At 38.5% G+C, this 21888-nt stretch overlaps 1 protein-coding gene across 3 annotated transcripts in view; it reads left to right on the top strand.

Moving 5' to 3' along the window:
- LOC124882300 (cAMP-specific 3',5'-cyclic phosphodiesterase 7B-like) overlaps positions 1–16899 on the top strand; it is a 32854-nt gene extending 15955 nt beyond the window's left edge. For all 3 annotated transcript variants that reach the window (XM_047388607.1, XM_047388608.1, XM_047388609.1), the window contains 11 exons: positions 308–397; positions 3043–3206; positions 3311–3374; positions 3560–3655; positions 5682–5782; positions 6712–6843; positions 6924–7015; positions 9604–9748; positions 10113–10209; positions 12115–12195; positions 12294–16899. In XM_047388607.1, coding sequence (XP_047244563.1) covers positions 308–397; positions 3043–3206; positions 3311–3374; positions 3560–3655; positions 5682–5782; positions 6712–6843; positions 6924–7015; positions 9604–9748; positions 10113–10209; positions 12115–12195; positions 12294–12508 — 1277 coding nt within the window. In that variant the 3' untranslated portion in view covers positions 12509–16899. The remainder of the gene's footprint in view (positions 1–307; positions 398–3042; positions 3207–3310; positions 3375–3559; positions 3656–5681; positions 5783–6711; positions 6844–6923; positions 7016–9603; positions 9749–10112; positions 10210–12114; positions 12196–12293) is intronic.
- Positions 16900–21888: the final 4989 nt, after the last annotated feature.

Raw genomic sequence — 21888 nt, 5'->3', positions numbered from 1 at the left:
TGTACCTAAGAATTCAGTGACAATTAAGTTTCGTCTTCCTCTACACATTTCTTGTTTTGCTGAAAAACAACTGTCAGGTACTTGCATATCATATTAGCTAATTAGACTTAGAAAATCTTGGGTTTGCATAAAAAATGTAAAAAACAGCTCCATGGAAATATGTACATGTATCTACATGCAGCACTATTGTCCTCTTAAAACCCCACTGATGATCGACATACTGTTTTGCCATCAAATGTTAATATTTCTTCATGTATTTTAATCTTGCTGTTTTTTCCTACCTGTCCTTCTCTCTTTCCTCTGCTAGCTGATGGCAGGCTGAACTCAGGTCATGCTGGTGTGTTGCTGGCTGAGAGACGAGGTTCTTACCCGCCGATTGATCTGCAGATCCTGAAAAGTAAGATTCCTCGTTGCTTCCTCCGATCTGTTTTTCTTTCACCTCTAATTGAGTAAAAAACACATTGCTTTATTGTGTTTTATAAAATATAATCAAATTGATTAGATTTTATTTTATTAGACAGATTTTATTAACACCAGCCTAGATAATCTTTTCTTTGGCACATAGAACCCAACCTTCAGTATCTTTCAAATAGGTCTAAAATTGTGAACATCCTACTTTGGTTTTATACATTGGCTTTATGCTCCAAATCTTCCTTTATGCTTTTGGAATACTGTTCACTGTGGATGAATTTAGGGCTTGGTCGCAGAGGGAGCTGGTGCCTATCACCAGTGGTTACTGGGCGAGAGGCGGGGTCGGTCGATAGATTATGGTATTGTTATGGTAGAGATGCACCAATTAATGGGCCAGATTTTGGAGTCAGTTGAACTTGCCCTGATAGGATCTGATCAGTTAAAAGCAGGTATATACCAAAAAGTTTAATTGCTATTCATTAAATTCATCAATACAAAAAAACTAAGGAACTCCCACAATTTTTGGACTATAAACAAATCAACCAACATCATGCACTTTGATTTAGCTTTGCAAGGTTAATAAAAATCAAATAAAGATTAGGGACATATGTTTTGATAATCTTGTAATTCCTTTATCCTCTGCTGGATTCAAAACGTACTTCTCCATCAAATAACCTGCAGCACCTTTTCACTTTATTATCAATGTCATATGTGTAGGAATGTGATCCCATAGGGTTATTTACCTTAAGCAGCTCATCTTCAGACACCATTGAAACACAAGACGGGGGCATAATAATATTACCGGGATACTAACTGTTATTTTTTTTTTCCATCGGTGATATATTATGTTTTATATTCGTTTTTAATTTTATTTCATAGCCTATTATTTCATATGGAGCACTGTTAAAAAATCATTGTTCTATGGGGCTCAGTAAAGTACAGGTCCTTCTCAAAATATTAGCATATTGTGATAAAGTTCATTATTTTCCATAATGTCATGATGAAAATTTAACATTCATATATTTTAGATTCATTGCACACTAACTAAAATATTTCTGGTCTTTTATTGTCTTACTACGGATGATTTTGGCATACAGCTCATGAAAACCCAAAATTCCTATCTCACAAAATTAGCATATTTCATCCGACCAATAAAAGAAAAGTGTTTTTAATACAAAAAACGTCAACTTTCAAATAATCATGTACAGTTATGCACTCAATACTTGGTCAGGAATCCTTTTGCAGAAATGACTGCTTCAATGTGGCGTGGCATGGAGGCAATCAGCCTGTGGCACTGCTGAGGTCTTATGGAGGCCCAGGATGCTTCGATAGCGGCCTTTAGCTCATCCAGAGTGTTGGGTCTTGAGTCTCTCAACGTTCTCTTCACAATATCCCACAGATTCTCTATGGGGTTCAGGTCAGGAGAGTTGGCAGGCCAATTGAGCACAGTGATACCATGGTCAGTAAACCATTTACCAGTGGTTTTGGCACTGTGAGCAGGTGCCAGGTCGTGCTGAAAAATTAAATCTTCATCTCCATAAAGCTTTTCAGCAGATGGAAGCATGAAGTGCTCCAAAATCTCCTGATAGCTAGCTGCATTGACCCTGCCCTTGATAAAACACAGTGGACCAACACCAGCAGCTGACACGGCACCCCAGACCATCACTGACTGTGGGTACTTGACACTGGACTTCTGGCATTTTGGCATTTCCTTCTCCCCAGTCTTCCTCCAGACTCTGGCACCTTGATTTCCGAATGACATGCAGAATTTGCTTTCATCCGAAAAAAGTACTTTGGACCACTGAGCAACAGTCCAGTGCTGCTTCTCTGTAGCCCAGGTCAGGCGCTTCTGCCGCTGTTTCCGGTTCAAAAGTGGCTTGACCTGGGGAATGCGGCACCTGTAGCCCATTTCCTGCACACGCCTGTGCACGGTGGCTCTGGATGTTTCTACTCCAGACTCAGTCCACTGCTTCCGCAGGTCCCCCAAGGTCTGGAATCGGCCCTTCTCCACAATCTTTCTCAGGGTCCGGTCACCTCTTCTCGTTGTGCAGCGTTTTCTGCCACACTTTTTCCTTCCCACAGACTTCCCACTGAGGTGCCTTGATACAGCACTCTGGGAACAGCCTATTCGTTCAGAAATTTCTTTCTGTGTCTTACCCTCTTGCTTGAGGGTGTCAATAGTGGCCTTCTGGACAGCAGTCAGGTCAGCAGTCTTACCCATGATTGGGGTTTTGAGTGATGCACCAGGCTGGGAGTTTTAAAGGCCTCAGGAATCTTTTGCAGGTGTTTAGAGTTAACTCGTTGATTCAGATGATTAGGTTCATAGCTCGTTTAGAGACCCTTTTAATGATATGTTAATTTTGTGAGATAGGAATTTTGGGTTTTCATGAGCTGTATGCCAAAATCATCCGTATTAAGACAATAAAAGACCTGAAATATTTCAGTTAGTGTGCAATGAATCTAAAATATATGAATGTTAAATTTTCCTCATGACATTATGGAAAATAATGAACTTTATCACAATATGCTAATATTTTGAGAAGGACCTGTATATCTGAATCTGAAACTTTTTTTGATCCGATTCCTTTAAGTCTCTGTTAATCTTTGACTTTTTAATTTTTTTAATTTTAGCAAGCTCACGGCCAGGGGAGGTCGAGTGCGGCACAAGGAGAAAGCTGAAGCGTCTGTTAAGTTTCCAGAGATACTGCCATGCATCCAGGTTGCTGAAAGGACTAATGCCCCACTCTCCCAGGTCCCTACATTTGCTGGATGATGACTACTTGGGACAGGCAGCTGTGAGGGCACAAAAACACATTCCCATGCAAACAAAGATGCATGTATAATTTTTGAAACTGTTTGTGAAAGACAAATCAGCTCTGATAAATGTCTTTCTTCACAGCACATGCTCTCAAAAGTAAACACATGGAACTTTGATATTTTCCTTTTTGATCGTCTTACAAATGGTGAGTTTTTTATTAATTACACATGATAGTTCATTAATCAATTTAATGATGTCCCTCACCCACTATATCTATATTCTGTCATGTATTTTATCATGATTCCTATCTATATGCCTTTTTTCTTTTTGGGATGATTATGTTGTAAAGTCTGAAGGATTGATTGATTTGCATACAATTAATCTGTTTAGGTAACAGTCTGGTGACTCTGATGTGCCATCTCTTCAATGTATGTGGACTGATTCACCACTTCCAGCTGGACATGGTTAAACTACACAGATTCCTTGGTAAGCTAGCAGTAGATTCTTACTATTGTTTTCATTTGTTCTTCCAGCAAGAACAGCTATAATAACATCTTTGTATTTTTTAAATTGCCAGTTCACACTAATTGACATTTAACGTCTGCTAGTTGACAGCTTTAAAACTGTTATACAGGGTCATTTAGACTAATTCAAAATCAAAGTGTATTTTTATAGCAAATTTAAAATAACAGTAGTTGACCAAAGTGCTTCACAAATTTATTCTGTAAAATTAAAAAAGAATAAGACTCTAAAAACCAATACAACATAACCAGATAACATAATAGTTAATATGAATAAAATAAATATGACAAGTTGTACAATAGAAACTATAATATATTGCTCAACTGGAACGACAAGTCACAAAATGGATATGAGCTTTTAAAGTCCTAAAATGATTATTATCAGTGATCATTTGCCCCTAATACTACTATAAAACTACAAAATGAATAGTTTCTTAAAATTAAACTGCTTCTGTATTTTATATAGATTTTGTTTTTGGCCCACATTCTTGCAAAGAAAATTTCAGTTTTTAAATAAACAGTTTGGTAAATCTGTTCTTTTTTATTAAAAAGCTGATTAATCGAAATATTACAAAATATATATAAAAATGACCACCTCAGGAAATCCCACAACTGCTTTTTGTTTGACAGTCAGTCCACAGAAATAAGCTAATCTAGGACCTGTAACTAGTTTGGATTAAATAAAGTGCTGACCTTGATGTATTTAACAGTATTTATCGAGGAGCCAATAGCATAATAAATGTTGCTCTCACGTTCTGTTTTTATGTTCACACATGGAATGCAGTGGGAATTAATCCAAGTTACATTTGCTAGTTATCTCTGTACTTACATGAAAGTTCAAATCCAGGTCATTAAACTCATCAAGCTTTTCAGATAAGCAATAAGAAGTTTAATTTCCTGTGAAGTCTTCAAAAGTTTTGAATTTTGGTTTAGAGTTTTTGAAGTTAGAGTCTGATTGAAGTTTGTGAGCAATCAATGTCTTACGTGCAGTTCGTAACTCTTAATGTCCCCATTATGTCTAAATTCAGATTAGCTGTTCCAAGAAGCTAAAGCTAAGGGAAGTCGGAGCACGGATAGTTCTGAAGCCGATTTTGTGAAACAGCAAATTATTTAGCCAAGAATTTACTACATGATTACGGAGGTTTCATTTTAAACCATCATCTTGTATTAGAAGTTAGTAAGACTAGCATTATTAGAACAGTAGTCACCATATATATATTACCTCACATTAAGATCCCAAAATCTCTCAATCCTATATTTATCATTAGAGGGTGAAATCTCAAAGAGATAAAACAGAGCAACATTACTGTACACTGTTCTGTCTTCCTGTTTTTTGTTTAAAGTCTTGCTCTCTCTGAGCCAACTCTATGACTTCCCTTTTAAACCCCTCACTGATACTGAAAATATATGTATGTTTTTCACTTGGTAATAGCATCCACACCAAGGACTGTTGTTATCATCACGATCTGGTAGCACAAAGGTAAAGCGAGTTCACTGATCAGAAAAGTGTATATTTAAGTTTTGGACTGACCATTTGCTGATTAAGGTTATGGCTGCTCACCAGCTGATTTCTCCACACATCTCTTGTAATCACATGATATGCTTTGATTCTAAGTACCTTTAGATCCTTCATATCTTATGTGTTCTGTGCCAAAGGACATTAGGTATATTTAATCTCTTTAACTTCCAGCGGTGGAGCCATAAAATTCCAAAAGCTTGTCAATCTAAAACAAAATTACTTACCAGATTTCTACTTTTTTACAGAACTGTTTTAGTAATATGATGTCTCATTTTTAGTACCACTTCTAATTACACTTTTGTCTGACCTGTTTTTGTTTTATTGTGTTTTTTTAACCAAATACTTTCCCTATATGATTCTATGAGAAATATACCTATATTGTACTTGATGTGTTGCAGTGAACCATAATGAACAAAAGCCTTGTTTTGTTTATTACAATCAGTGCTTATTGATGCTTTACAATGTTTTGCAGGAATGGTGCAGGAAGACTACCATTCCCACAATCCATATCATAATGCTGTTCATGCTGCTGATGTAACTCAAGCCATGTACTGCTACCTAAAAGAGACAAAGGTAAACACACACACACACACACACACATTGTGTCAGTCTTTTTCTGACATGCCCACACTATAAAACTTCATCAGACCTGAGCGTCTCCTTGACATAATCTATTAGCTGTGCCCCCAGAGGGACGTCTCCCGCTCACTTGAACTCAGTGACATCCATCTAGAGCTCGGAGATATTTCTCTGAAGCCCTCTGACCAGATTAAGTGTCTCTGCATCTTTCCCCTTATTATATAATTGCTTCTGTTGCTCCAAGAGGCACTTTGTGATTAATCTATTTTGTTAAAAGCACTAAATTAAATTCAATATTTATACAGTGACGATAACAAACATGCTCTCAGAAAATGCGAGTCTGCATTTTCACTAATCAATATGCTGTTTTGTCCTTTACTTAGCATTCAGGATTTACCTCCCTGCTATGATGCCTAATGAGGCTGGATATTGAACAATCTGTAACAAAGTCAGTTTTGATTTTTGAGATAAATTTGGAGGTAAACCAAATTTGGAGGTAAAGATATGACATGACACAGAATCCCATTTCTCTGAGCCACTCATCAACATGGGAAAGACAAGAAAACTGGCCATTCAAGTAAAGACAGATGTGTGTTGGTCTTTATTTGTCAAGAAATGGCCACAACAAAATGGCTTCTTACGTAACCTTGCTAATATGTATAGTCAGAGGTAATTATAAGGGGTGGGACAAGGGTGCGGTTTTATCGAAAAATCTTGTTTTAGTATACTTTTAATCTGACATGTGTTTTGTTTAAGGGTTTTGCTAACATTCTGTAGGTCATCCTCACAAGTTGTAGATATTTCATAATAACCAAAGCAACCAGACAAAATAGACTGTAAGAATTTGGGTTACTAATGATACCTCAATTAGAACGTTTTCATGCGTCTCTCTTGGAGATTCTCAAAACATTTGTGTGTTGCAGCTGGCAGAGCAGCTGACTCCTCTGGATGTGTTCCTGGGTCTGATGGCAGCAGCAGCTCATGATGTGGATCATCCTGGTGTCAACCAGCCTTTTCTTATTAAAACCAGACACCACCTGGCATCCCTCTACCAGGTAAACACAAACAGTGTCTAAATTTACCTATGGTGGGTTTAGTATTGGAGGACATACTGAATGACATTTCCTCTGTACAGAACACCTCTGTGCTGGAGAGCCACCACTGGAGATCCACTGTCGGCATGCTCCGAGAGTCGGGTCTGCTGAGCCACCTATCCGCTGACATGTCGTAAGAACGCACAAACACATACCCTGGCACCTGATTTCTTATTTAATTTGTTTTTTAATTGTAATTGTTTATGATATGATTTTAGAAATCATCTTTTTAGGTTTATTTGTTTTATGTATTTTTTTATTCTGATATTTTGGGCAAGTTTTCTGCCCTTTTTTCTTGAAGGATCTACAGTTCTCTACAAAGACACTGCATCAGACACCACATTTTTGCTACAGGGCTATATTTCCTAAAAGCACAGTAGTTACTTAAAGTTAACTCAACGTTTTCATCTTTATTTACACATAGCTCATTAATCCATAAATTGTTACCATTTTGTACGTTGGAAATCTGAATGGAGAAGATTTGCAATGTTTTGTTAACCTCCATTCTGCAAAACCTTGTTTTAACAAAATAATTTTTTGGCCATCTTATACTGTCAGACGTTAGATGGGCCCACCAGATGGCCAAAAAAAAATTATGATTGTTTTTTTTATTCACAAAGGAATGCCACAATATTGAGTGTTACTTTTACAAAAAACACAAGCTATCAGACATTTTAGGGCGAATCTTAAGGGGTTAAAAAACTTATATGAAATTACTTTTTCATATTGGATTTTTTTCACTGAAATACCACACTAAATTTAAAACTTGGATTGTTCAGTGTGATGTAATGCCACTGAAAAAATATTATTGTTAAAAGGGGTTTTAAACATCTTTATTGGGGCTGCCAGTAAATATCGTGTCAGTTTTATTTTTATTTTATAAAAAAAATTGTTTAGCATGAAATTGGAGCTCAGTGGCAGTTTTGACTGGATTAAATAACAATAAGTACAGGTCCTTCTCAAAATATTAGCATATTGTGATAAAGTTCATTATTTTCCATAATGTCATGATGAAAATTTAACATTCATATATTTTAGATTCATTGCACACTAACTGAAATATTTCAGGTCTTTTATTGTCTTAATACGGATGATTGTGGCATACAGCTCATGAAAACCCAAAATTCCTATCTCACAAAATTAGCATATCATTAAAAGGGTCTCTAAACGAGCTATGAACCTAATCATCTGAATCAACGAGTTAACTCTAAACACCTGCAAAAGATTCCTGAGGCCTTTAAAACTCCCAGCCTGGTTCATCACTCCAAACCCCAATCATGGGTAAGACCGCCGACCTGACTGCTGTCCAGAAGGCCACTATTGACACCCTCAAGCAAGAGGGTAAGACACAGAAAGAAATTTCTGAACGAATAGGCTGTTCCCAGAGTGTTGTATCAAGGCACCTCAGTGGGAAGTCTGTGGGAAGGAAAAAGTGTGGCAGAAAACGCTGCACAACGAGAAGAGGTGACTGGACCCTGAGGAAGATTGTGGAGAAGGGCCGATTCCAGACCTTGGGGGACCTGTGGAAGCAGTGGACTGAGTCTGGAGTAGAAACATCCAGAGCCACCGTGCACAGGCGTGTGCAGGAAATGGGCTACAGGTGCCGCATTCCCCGGGTCAAGCTACTTTTGAACCAGAAACAACGGCAGAAGCGCCTGACCTGCGCTACAGAGAAGCAGCACTGGACTGTTGCTCAGTGGTCCAAAGTACTTTTTTCAGATGAAAGCAAATTCTGCATGTCATTCGGAAATCAAGGTGCCAGAGTCTGGAGGAAGACTGGGGAGAAGGAAATGCCAAAATGCCAGAAGTTCAGTGTCAAGTACCCACAGTCAGTGATGGTCTGGGGTGCCGTGTCAGCTGCTGGTGTTGGTCCACTGTGTTTTATCAAGGGCAGGGTCAATGCAGCTAGCTATCAGGAGATTTTGGAGCACTTCATGCTTCCATCTGCTGAAAAGCTTTATGGAGATGAAGATTTCATTTTTCAGCACGACCTGGCACCTGCTCACAGTGCCAAAACCACTGGTAAATGGTTTACTGACCATGGTATCACTGTGCTCAATTGGCCTGCCAACTCTCCTGACCTGAACCCCATAGAGAATCTGTGGGATATTGTGAAGAGAACGTTGAGAGACTCAAGACCCAACACTCTGGATGAGCTAAAGGCCGCTATCGAAGCATCCTGGGCCTCCATAAGACCTCAGCAGTGCCACAGGCTGATTGCCTCCATGCCACGCCGCATTGAAGCAGTCATTTCTGCCAAAGGATTCCCGACCAAGTATTGAGTGCATAACTGTACATGATTATTTGAAGGTTGATGTTTTTTGTATTAAAAACACTTTTCTTTTATTGGTCGGATGAAATATGCTAATTTTGTGAGATAGGAATTTTGGGTTTTCATGAGCTGTATGCCAAAATCATCCGTATTAAGACAATAAAAGACCTGAAATATTTCAGTTAGTGTGCAATGAATCTAAAATATATGAATGTTAAATTTTCATCATTACATTATGGAAAATAATGAACTTTATCACAATATGCTAATATTTTGAGAAGGACCTGTATAGTGTTTTTGCTGCCTTTATGTATCTTTAATGTGTCTATGAAGGGTACTAGCCCTTAGCTGTTAAAGGGAAGGCACCGGTGTAAGAAACACGTGGATGTTTAAAAAAAGTTGTAGGAGGTAAAGATAAACTTGATGGTTTGCATTCCTCAACTCTACAGGCTGGACATAGAGCAGCAGCTGGGCTCTCTCATCTTGGCTACAGACATTAACAGGCAAAATGAATTTCTGATGACGCTACGAGAACATCTGGACAACCAGGACATGGACCTTCAGCTGGTCACACACAGGCATTTCATACTGCAGGTATGCTGTTTGCTCCCCTTAAAATGGGCAGTTAAATCTAGATATTTACATACATTGCACAAAAAGGTAAAAACATTTTTCTTAGATGATGATGCAATTGTTTTGTAAGCTTCTGATGAGTTAATTCTCAGCATTTGAGTTAATTGGAGAGACAGGTACATCACCTCAAACACACTGCTTCCCATGGGACAATCTAAAGAAAATAGACAAGATATCAGGAAGAGAATTGTGGACTCCCAAAAGGGTCGTTCATCCTTTGGTACAATTTGAAGATGCACATGTTCAGCTGCTCAAACAATTATATGTGAGTAGACCTCCATGTTGTAGAGACATAGTTTATAATAATATCTCTTCTTTCCTTTAGATTGCTCTGAAATGTGCTGATGTCTGTAATCCGTGTCGGGACTGGGAGCTAAGCAGGCAGTGGAGTGAGAGGGTGTGTGAGGAATTTTATAGGCAGGGTGAGTAAACTTTTACATTACTTTTATTAGTATTTTGGCAAAATACATGCTGCGTTTTAATGTATTAATGTCCAAGAAAAATGGCTTTTGAGACTCACCAAAACATTTATGAGAAAGGTTTGTTTGTCACATGCTCACTTATAAGAGCAGCTGATCAAAATAAAAGCTCAGAGCTGTGTCCCTGTGAATGTTCTGTAGCGGTCTTTCTTACAGCACATCTCAAGAAGACTGACTGAAGACACTCTGTTGTTGTAGGGCAGTGTCATGAAGAGGATGCTCAGTGTTCTCCATAATGGTCTTCATTTTATGAAGAATCCTTCTTTGCACCATGATCTCCAGAGGTTCCAGAGGAGTCCCCAGAACAGAACCAGCCTTCTTTATCAGCTTGTTGAGCTTTTTTAAGTCCCTGGCTCTGATGCTGTTTCCCCAGCAGATAATGGCAGAAGAAATCACACTCTTCACAACAGACTTATAGAAGATATGATAGATAAACACTGAAGGATCTAAGCTTCCTCAGGAAGTACAGTCTGCTCTGTCCCTTCTTGTAGATGGCTTCACAGTTGCATCTCCACTCCAGTCTGTTGTCCAGGTGAACACCGAGGTATTTATACTCCTCCACCACCTCCACTTCTTCTCCTATGATGGAAATAGTGTTTGACTTATTCCTGTTTCCCTTAAAATCTGCAATCATCTCCTTTGTTTTAGTCACGTTCAAGATGAGATGATTGTTTCCACACCATGCCACAAAGCGGTCCACCACCTTCCTGTACTCAGCTTCTTGTCCATCTCTGATCCACCCCACGACTGCAGAATCATCCGAGTATTTCTGCAGATGACAGGAGTGTCTTGTACTGGAAGTCTGACTTGTACAGAGTCTAAGTCTTCTGGAGTTTCTGACAGTCTTTCCAGTTGTCTCTTCAGCTGACTTCTCGAGACATCTAGGTGGAAGGTGGAGGAAAAGGGAGCATCAGCATCTTCTGATTTGGTTGAGGGCAAACGTGTAGAAGCAGAAGGGACCATGGCGGAAGTGGAAGATTGACATTTGAAGTATGACAGGAAAGCTGTGGGTCAAAAAAGGGTGGGATGTCTGTTTGGCTGAGCAGGAGAGGAGGATGCTGAGCTTGTTTCTGAACTGGACCTGCTGAAGAAAAGTGTTCAGTTCATTGGCTCCAGACATCCTTCTGTCTGATCATCCTTCTGCTGGAAGCTTGTGATCTTCTTCATCCCTGACCACGTCTCTGATATTGTTTTGCTGGAGCTTGCTCTCTAGCTTCTTCTTGTACACCTCCTTGCTGTCTCTTATCTTGACTTTAAGTTGCTTCTGTATTCTCCTCAATAATTTGGTGTTGTAGTATTATTTGAGCTTTTGAGATATTAATCAGCTGTTCCTGGTTGTAAAAAAAAAAAAAAAACACCCCGTTATCATGATGATGCATCATAACAAATGTCCAAAAGTAAAAAAAGTATCAGCGAAAATCCTTCCAGCTGCACAGCACCTGATACCGGAGAGGATAATCATCCAAAAAAAACCAACACCCATCCACCACAAGATAAATTTGAGTTCTTAAAAACAATTAATCAGAATGAAAAGTAACAGAGGCACTCCAACCTGCTTCCATCCTGAGCGGTGCAATTCTGGAAAGGTAATTTATTTAAGGTAGAAAGGTAGATAGAGATTTAGGGTGACAATAACAAATTTAATTGTAAAATGAATGAGTCTTAATAATTGCACACATTTTTTAGAAGATAGAGACAAAGGGTTTCAGATAATAACTAGCTACAAATTAGTCAGACTTTACGGATGCATTTTAAAAACAGATGCATCTGGATTTCAATTTTCTGCACTCATTTAATTGTTCTTGTTGCAACTGTTTTTTATAAATTCTGTCTTTGTTGACCTGGAAGGTGACCTGGAGAAGAAATTTGATTTGGAGATCAGTCCTCTGTGTGACCAACAGAGAGACTCTATCCCAGCTATCCAGATTGGTGTGTTCTGTTTAATTATCAAGAGTACTTCACAGAATAATCACATAAATATCCATGTAGCAAATGTGGACCTGATGAAGGAATATCTAATTTTTTAGGTTTCATCTCCTACATCGTGGAGCCTTTGTTTGAGGAGTGGCAGCGCTTCACTGCACCCAGCATGCTCAGCCAAATAATGATGGGTCACCTGCACAAGAACAAGGCTTGCTGGAGCCGCCTCAGATACGTACACACACCTGCAGAAACGAAAACTCACCTGCACCCCGGGGACCCAGAGCTTGAAGGACACAAGGAGGCAGAAAACATCCCATAATGTGTCTTCAGTTGCGTTTATGGTTTTTGATCACCTCTATACATGGAGGGGAAACGTTTTTATCCAAATCCGTGTTTATTCTCCAGCATGTTTCCTCCAAGAGCTGGTTGCTCTTACAGCGGGAGCACTGGAGGGCATCGTGGGCCGGAAACAAGGACAATAGCTCCCCCTGCTGGAGCAGGGGATGAATGTAGCATTGCAGGAGAGAAAAGAAATGGAAGGGGATTCACTAAGGAGCAGAATAATCTCAGTAAAAAAGCTAATGTTGACATGCTTTTGTTTGGAACTTTGTGCTCAAATGGAACTAAAAGATAAATAATTAAATGGAACTAAAAGGTTAATTATTTAAAAGATTTCGACTGAGGGTTAAGATACGATTTCTAATATGGTTTTAGTTTGCATAATAGTGATAGAACAATAAAAAGGCAGAATTATATGAAAATTATATGACAAAATAAGACAGTATTCACACACACACGTGTATGTATTTTGATTTTTATGATTTTTTTGTATAACTTGCTACCAATAATCTCTACTCGCCCTCTTGTTTTTAAAATGCTTGCACTCTTGTTCATTGTTTTTTCATGTCTATCTCACCACTGGTCTTCATCACTGAAGTGCGTTTTTTTCTTTAAGCATTGAGTTGCTACGTCGAGGTACTGTACTCTGTAACATACAGCATGTCCTATGTGAAAGACTGACTCAGCGCATCGATTTAAATAATGATTCACACTTAAAGTGGCTTAGGTCGGTGTTGCTGGCTTGATGTTTCATACTTGAGCTGAATCAACAACGTGAAAAGCCAAATTAGAAAAAAGGTTTATCTTTATATTATAAGTTGTATAAACTGTACATACTGTGATGAGTAACCCCAGCACTTCCCATGCCAAAACCTTTTTATCTCTCTACTCTGTAAGTCACTTGGAAATGTAACTCTTCTCACTTTTCTCTAATAGTCAAATGAATTCAATCACAGCCTCACTTTACAAGCTCATACACAACAAAGCCTTAACAGCCACTTGGTCTGTCAGTGAAACATGTTTTTTTAATGGGCTTTTTTGAACAATATGTTTCATAGTATCAAAGTTTCTGCCTCCTGTTCGTCAGCCACATCAGCATGCTGAAACACAGGCTCAGTACTGTAGAAGCTTGCTTCTTGCTTGATCTTTCATCCAGTATCAGGTTTGGGTCTCTCAGACCTGGGAAGCATTGCCAAGGTGTCGGTGTACTTTTATAAAACATCAGTATCTCTGTAAGGCTTTTTGTTTTAAAATGCTTCCTTCTTGTTACACTTGCAGCAGGCCCTGCGTGCTGTATTTTTTAATTCATAGGTTGAAAAAGAAACACAAATGTATCAAATTTAAATGTATATTAGCTAGAGATGCACCAATCCGGGTTTTGTGGCCAATGTCCGATTTTCAGCTTTGTACAGCTCTGACCTGCCCGAATTGCTTTTAGCTGAATTACACTTGTCCCTCAATTAGACAATATAATGTTTTTTTGTTGTCTACCCTCGTGTAAAAAAAAAATGAATTGCTCTTAAACAGGGTTTACAATTATTTTATTAAAAATAAAATTACAATGGAGGTTACATTTTACGTTGTTTTTAGCAGTTAGCACGGTTAGCATTCATAGCTGTAAAAGGTCTAGAGCAGTGCTTCTCAAACTTATTACAAAAAGTACCACATTTTCCAAATACCACCATCTTCACCTACATTTTAAAACTGTATTACAACAAGACTTTAGCTTTTTCAGTTTGTTATGTTATGTCATGAAAACAAAATAAAGGTTTAGCCAATTAGCTCCGGATGATTGATTGAAGAAAACAGTGCAGCTATGCTTTCTATTCCTGCTTACAAGCCAAATGTCTAAGCTTGACATTAATAAAAAGGCCTGTAGAAGTTGAGAGTTTCTCACCTACCCCGACATCAAAATCCAATATGGCTGCCTTGCATTTAAACCTTATTCATAGCTGCAGTTAAAATGGGGTGTGTGTGTACTTCTGACTTTTGGGTATTGGCCTTTATTAGTAATATTACCTAGCCTGGTTGATATGAATATTACTTAGAAAATCCCACTGGTTTTTAATACTTGGAACAAGGGATGGTTGACATGGGCTTGAAATTTTATGACCACAATTTGTAGTTATTGCGACAATCCTAAAAGTAGTGATATCAAGTATTCGAATAATAATCACTATATTTAGCTATAAATCTATCATTACATACAGTCACAGTTCCACAAACTGCCCTAATAATCATACTTAACTATTCTAAAATGGGCTTTTTCACTACCCCAGTTACATTGAGTAGTGCCACTAAACGGCACACAATTATTGTATTGTAATTAAAATATTTATATTTATCTGTCATCTGATATTAATATTCCCAATCAGCTTGGGTTGTTGGTGGTTTGCAAACAGCTTCAGTTTCATAAATTCTTTTCACAACAATTATTTCCCCCAACACAATAAATGATGTCATAACTGACTGTCTCTACGTGGACTCAAGCGGTAAAGAGAACAAAATAGCAGAACTTGTACTGCTGTTCTAAAGCTCATGAGGATAAAACAAAGCAACTTGGCTGTAATATGCTCAACCCTTTTGCCCAAAAAATCCATTTGAAAGTAGCAGCCCTGAATGAACAGCAGACGGGTCCCTTTTAGAAAACCCAATTTCCTTTCTGGATACTTCCTATGCCTTTTGTGCTTTCTATGATTTCATTTGTAACATCTCTCTGATACCTTAAATAGCTAACTCACACTCTTCTTTAATCACTAACCTCTTCAACACTGAAAAGTGAATGCTAACATGTTAGCACTTGCTCTGCGTTTTAATTCTGCTTATACTCCCAAGTCGTATTTTCTGAGTTTCTGGTTTGAAATACAACAAGAACACCAACAGGAGTTAGAATTCCAACTTGGAAAGTCAGAGGTCTCTTTTCAGAGCTCGGGTTCAAATTCCAATATGGCACATAAACCATTGTGAAAGCTGCAGCTACATACTATTAATTGGCTCTTCCGATGGTTAGTATTTAATTAAATAGTGGCATAGATGGTAATGTTTAACTTCTATTTACGAACATTTTCCTTTAATTATTGAAAGCACAAAATAAAGAGGAATACACTGTTATTGGCATGTAGTGCTACTACTGTAGTAGTTAGCACCACAAAAATGTGCAAATCCCACTGGTTTTCAGACTTGGAGCTAGAAGTCCAGTGGGACATTATTTGGTGTCAGCTGTTCACTGACTGAAAATCGTGGTCACCTGCCAATTTCTCTGTGCATCTGTATTTATTTCCTGCACTTAATGTCAAAGAATATGCTATCTTTACTATCTTTCAACTTTGGCTGAAAAGATACTTATGTGTAATATCTGTGGATGCACTAAGCCACGTGAAGATGATGCTTCTGACATCAGGTCATCTGGTATTTGTAAATACAAGCATAAAATATATGTATTTTTGCCATTCTACTTAAAATATGTATATCAGAGTTTGTTGAATTTAAGATATATGACACACACATCAAATGGAGTATTTGCATATCTGGAGTTCGGATCCTTCCACAGTATTAGAGGAGCTGTATGAATAAAAAAAAAAAAAAAAAAGCAAGCCAGCAATCAGAGTGTGGTGTAAAATAATCAGCTTGACAAGAAATGCTTGTTGAAGTTATACAAACTGTTATCTGCCTCCTTTAAGAGGTGCAGTGCAATAATGTTAAATTTCTGTGTATTGTACTTGTTTGTTCTTAAATAATTATATGTCTTCACAATGGCACTCTGCTAAAATGTTCACTTTGCTCAAGCAGCACTGTTGCAACGGGGAAGCACAGACAAAATAAGTCTGAAAGCTGTGACTGGTTTAACTTACTCAAAGACGTACAGTTGCCTCTTTGAGCACCAGAAAGTGACCCGAAACAGTCTGTTTCAGTCCTGTTTTGATTTTTACAGCTTCCAAACCTGAAAGCAGCTATGAACTGGGAACAAAGTGACACATCACTTTCTGAATATGCTACCGAAGTAGTGCTCTAGATTATTCTCTGAGTCATATTTACTGTCAGTGCAGAGCTGGACAGCAGGTCTCAGACTGCCTTGTTTTGAATACCTCTGAGAATGAACACTGTTGCAGGGTAACTGAGCCATACTGGTTTTACTCAGCAAAATTAATACATACTGTGTGTCTACATAGAGGAGTAATATCAGCTTCACTAGGTTCAGCATCTTAAGGTATACCACTAAAATGTGCAAGTTTAGCGTGAAACTATAACAATCAAATGTGTAATTTGATGCCATGACATGATCAGATAAATCTCTTTCTGTGAAGTTTTTATTTGTACATAAATAGCAGAGATTGTGTGTTTCACTCACTTCCAAATAAAACATAAAAAAGCTTTGCAAAAGTATCCATACACCTTAAATATTTCAACATGTTGTGATGTTACAAGTTTAATAAATTTTATTAGAATTTTTATGCAATAGACCAAGAAAAACGATTGTGAGGTATAGGGACAATAATATATATATATTTTTTAAACTTTAATAGTAACAAAAATCTGAAAATGGTTTTGTTCATTTGTATTTGGCCTCCTAAGGGGAGTATTGTTTAGAACCATAAATGTAGTTAAAAGTTATAGGTCTTATGGGATATCTTGGTTGCAGCTGTGCACAGCTACAGACTGAAATACAGGTCCTTCTCAAAATATTAGCATATTGTGATAAAGTTCATTATTTTCCATAATGTCATGATGAAAATTTAACATTCATATATTTTAGATTCCTTGCACACTAACTGAAATATTTCAGGTCTTTTATTGTCTTAATACGGATGATTTTGGCATACAGCTCATGAAAACCCAAAATTCCTATCTCACAAAATTAGCATATTTCATCCGACCAATAAAAGAAAAGTGTTTTTAATACAAAAAACGTCAACCTTCAAATAATCATGTACAGTTATGCACTCAATACTTGGTCAGGAATCCTTTTGCAGAAATTACTGCTTCAATGCGGCGTGGCATGGAGGCAATCAGCCTGTGGCACTGCTGAGGTCTTATGGAGGCCCAGGATGCTTCGATAGTGGCCTTTAGCTCATCCAGAGTGTTGGGTCTTGAGTCTCTCAACGTTTTCTTCACAATATCTCACAGATTCTCTATGGGGTTCAGGTCAGGAGAGTTGGCAGGCCAATTGAGCACAGTGATACCATGGTCAGTAAACCATTTACCAGTGGTTTTGGCACTGTGAGCAGGTGCCAGGTCGTGCTGAAAAATGAAATCTTCATCTCCATAAAGCTTTTCAGCAGATGGAAGCATGAAGTGCTCCAAAATCTCCTGATAGCTAGCTGCATTGACCCTGCCCTTGATAAAACACAGTGGACCAACACCAGCAGCTGACACGGCACCCCAGACCATCACTGACTGTGGGTACTTGACACTGGACTTCTGGCATTTTGGCATTTCCTTCTCCCCAGTCTTCCTCCAGACTCTGGCACCTTGATTTCCGAATGACATGCAGAATTTGCTTTCATCCGAAAAAAGTACTTTGGACCACTGAGCAACAGTCCAGTGCTGCTTCTCTGTAGCCCAGGTCAGGCGCTTCTGCCGCTGTTTCTGGTTCAAAAGTGGCTTGACCTGGGGAATGCGGCACCTGTAGCCCATTTCCTGCACACGCCTGTGCACGCTGGCTCTGGATGTTTCTACTCCAGACTCAGTCCACTGCTTCCGCAGGTCCCCCAAGGTCTGGAATCGGCCCTTCTCCACAATTTTCCCCAGGGTCCGGTCACCTCTTCTCGTTGTGCAGCGTTTTCTGCCACACCTTTTCCTTCCCACAGACTTCCCACTGAGGTGCCTTGATACAGCACTCTGGGAACAGCCTATTCGTTCAGAAATTTCTTTCTGTGTCTTACCCTCTTGCTTGAGGGTGCCAATAGTGGCCTTCTGGACAGCAGTCAGGTCGGCAGTCTTACCCATGATTGGGGTTTTGAGTGATGAACCAGGCTGGGAGTTTTAAAGGCCTCAGGAATCTTTTGCAGGTGTTTCGAGTTAACTCGTTGATTCAGATGATTAGGTTCATAGCTCGTTTAGAGACCCTTTTAATGATATGCTAATTTTGTGAGATAGGAATTTTGGGTTTTCATGAGCTGTATGCCAAAATCATCCATATTAAGACAATAAAAGACCTGAAATATTTCAGTTAGTGTGCAATGAATCTAAAATATATGAATGTTAAATTTTCATCATGACATTATGGAAAATAATGAACTTTATCACAATATGCTAATATTTTGAGAAGGACCTGTATTTGCCAATTTTTTGCAAAAAAACTCAATATCAGACTGGATGGAGAGTGTCTATGAGCATTATTTTCAAGTCTTTATGTAGATTCTTAATGGGATTTTGGTGTGTAGTTTGACTGTGCCATTCTAACACATGGATTTGCTTTGATTTAAAACTTTCCAATGTAGCTCTGGTTGTATGCTTAGGATGATTATCCTTCTAAAAGGTGAACCTTGCAGTCTCAAGTCTTTTGCAGCCTCTAACAGGTTTTCCTTCAGAATTGCCTTATACTTATCTTCAGCAACTCTGACCTGACCTCTGACCTGAATCCCTGTCACTGCTGAAGCTTTCTTGCAATATGATAGTGCCACCACTATATTACACCGTGGGGATGGTGTGTTCAGAGTTATCTGAAGTGTTAAAAACAAAACTTTGGTCTCAACTGACCAGAGAACCTTCTTCTATATTTGTGCTGCATCGCCTGCATAACTCTTGGAAGACTTCAAACAGGACTACTTGGGGGTTCTTTTAAACCATGGCTTTCTTCTGGCCACTCTTTCATTAGGACCAGATTTGGAGTACACAACTAATACTTATGCTGTTAGCAGATATTTTAACCTGAGGTGTGGACCTCTGCAGCTCCTCCAGAGGTACCATGGGCCTATTGGCTGCTTCCCTAAACATTGCTCTCTTTGGCTGGCCTGTCAGTTTAGGTGGACAGCTAAGTCTTGGTAGGTTTGCAGTTGTTCCATACTGTTTTCATTTTTAGATGATGGTGTTCTGTGAGATGTTCAAAGCTTGGTATATTGTTTTATTACCATTATCTCTCACCTGTCTGCTTTGTTCCTTGGTCCCAATGATGCAGTTTGGTCACTAAGGTTCTCTAACAAACCTCTGAGGCCTTCACAGATCAACTGGATTTATACAGAGATTAAATTGCATGCAGGTGGTAAGTAGGTGATCTCTGAAGGCAGGTGGTTGCTCTTGATTTACTTTAGCGGTATTAGATTGAAATAGACATCCCACATTTTTCAGATTTTCTTTTTTTTTTTTTTTTCTTGTCCCAAAAAATTTTTTTAATCAAATTTTTCCTTTTACTTAAGTTTTGAGCACTAATTTGTATTGACCAATAACAGAACCCCAATAAAATACATTGAAATTTGTCGTTGTAATGTGGCAAAAGGTGAAATTCAAGGGGTGTGAATATTATAACAAGGCACTGTGCACTTCTATACACTGTCATAAGTCTGACCTAATGCTTTGAAATAATGCAATGTTAAAGTTTTGATTTACTTCATTTTTTGTACTGATTTTATGTTAAAATTTGCAGTCAAAGATTTGGAAGTTATCGTAAACCTTGAATATCAGCAGTAGAAGGTTGCATTTCTTATGATTTAATGTGTTTTTAGGACAACTACTTTATGGAGTAACATTTTGTGCAGGTTGTAATCTTTCAATGGAAGCCCTTAGTGTCAAAAATGCCCATAAAGATATGTTAACCTGAAATAATTTTTCATTTCACAATTCAAATGATGATCCAGGTGTCAGGATGGCTCACCTGGCTTCTTTGTATACTTCTGAGAACTGTGAACAATACAATAAAGTTGTTGGTTTTTTTTTTTATGGACATTCAAGGTAAATAAGATCCATGTGTGCTTGTTTGTGTTTACCAGCAGAAGTTTTAAAAGGGAGAAGTTGTAAAAATCACATGACCACTAGATGGCAACAAATTAATTCTGGTGACCATGTATGAGAAAAGCAAAACGGAGAAAATGGAGGGGTGGGATTGTGCAGGGCCTCTCCACGCTGCCTTGTTTGCAGTAAATAGTAGTTAGGTCACGTATGAATCAATGCGATGATTTTTGTGATGTAACCATTGCTTGGGGCCATGAAGTTAATGTGTCAACAAGAAACTTTGGAGGCAAAGTGGTGTTCGGTTGTAGTTTACAGGTCAAACAACAGAGAGGATGAGGATGAATGACTCACACTGTTGACTTTTGAAACTGAGTTGCTCTCCGAGCTCTTATGACCTACTTATAAAGACTGAACATCTCTGATAAAAAGGTCTAAAAGCCAGAAATAAGCTAAAGTTCAACAATAATGCATGAGTGAAAGAACATAGGGTGATGTTCTGTGCAGATAAGTGTTGCAGTCATCCTGTGTTTCCCTCATTTGCATGCTGTCGATTTGCAATGCAAATGAGGAGTGTATATTGTGTAAGATGGGGAGTCCTCTAATAAATGACATTACATGTAGTGGTTGACTTTTCTAAAGTTTATCTTGTACAGAGTTACAAGCAGAAGATTGTTTCAGATGCTGCAACAAGACTTTCTCTTGTTCTCTGGGACTTTTTTGTCCTTCATGAAACTTCCAACCACAGGGACTTTAGGGAACAAAACAAACATTTTATTGATCTTAAGATACCAAAGTTATGATTATGACCTTCTCATTGGAGCATTTCATCAGGTGCCTATTCAGGTGCCCCACACACACACACACACACACACACACAAACACATGCCCATACAATTCACCAGAGTCAGTCAGCGTTCATCCAGCATGTGTCACTGTAAATATTGACACTGCAAACAGAGCCCCCTCTTTAGCCCCTTAAATTACACTCATTCAAACGCTCCCTCACATGCTCTATCAGACCACTGCGCCGATAGGCATCTACCTCCGGCTGTAACCCGGCCATGAAACCCGGTGTGAGGGACTCACATCTGACTGTAGATTAAAATTTTTTCATTTAAAAAATGAAATGTCAACTCTATTCTGTCTTGGCCCTATAGCGCTAAGATAAGGAGAGAAGGCTATGTGCAGAAAGTGAAAAATGAAACTTGTGGCATTCATGTACCGTGTCTTTCTCAGTTCGCATGTCTGGCTTCTGTGCTGTGCACTGTAAAGGGTTAATCTTCTCTTGTTAGTCAGCATCCTCTCTCAGTTTTTTTTTTTTTTTTTTGCTTTGCTCTTTCTTTATTGTCTGGTAATTAATCTCCTGCAAAATAGGAATTAGTTTGATCCTAATTCAATCTATTATCAGTACCACAGGAACAGCAGCTAAAACAGCGTTTCCTCCGCTGTCCATAGCTTGTAGTTTTAACAGAA

This window comes from Girardinichthys multiradiatus, chromosome 15 (assembly GCF_021462225.1).
Source record: "Girardinichthys multiradiatus isolate DD_20200921_A chromosome 15, DD_fGirMul_XY1, whole genome shotgun sequence".
Classification (NCBI taxonomy): Eukaryota; Metazoa; Chordata; class Actinopteri; order Cyprinodontiformes; family Goodeidae; genus Girardinichthys; species Girardinichthys multiradiatus.
This window is presented reverse-complemented; position numbering and strand designations above follow the sequence as displayed.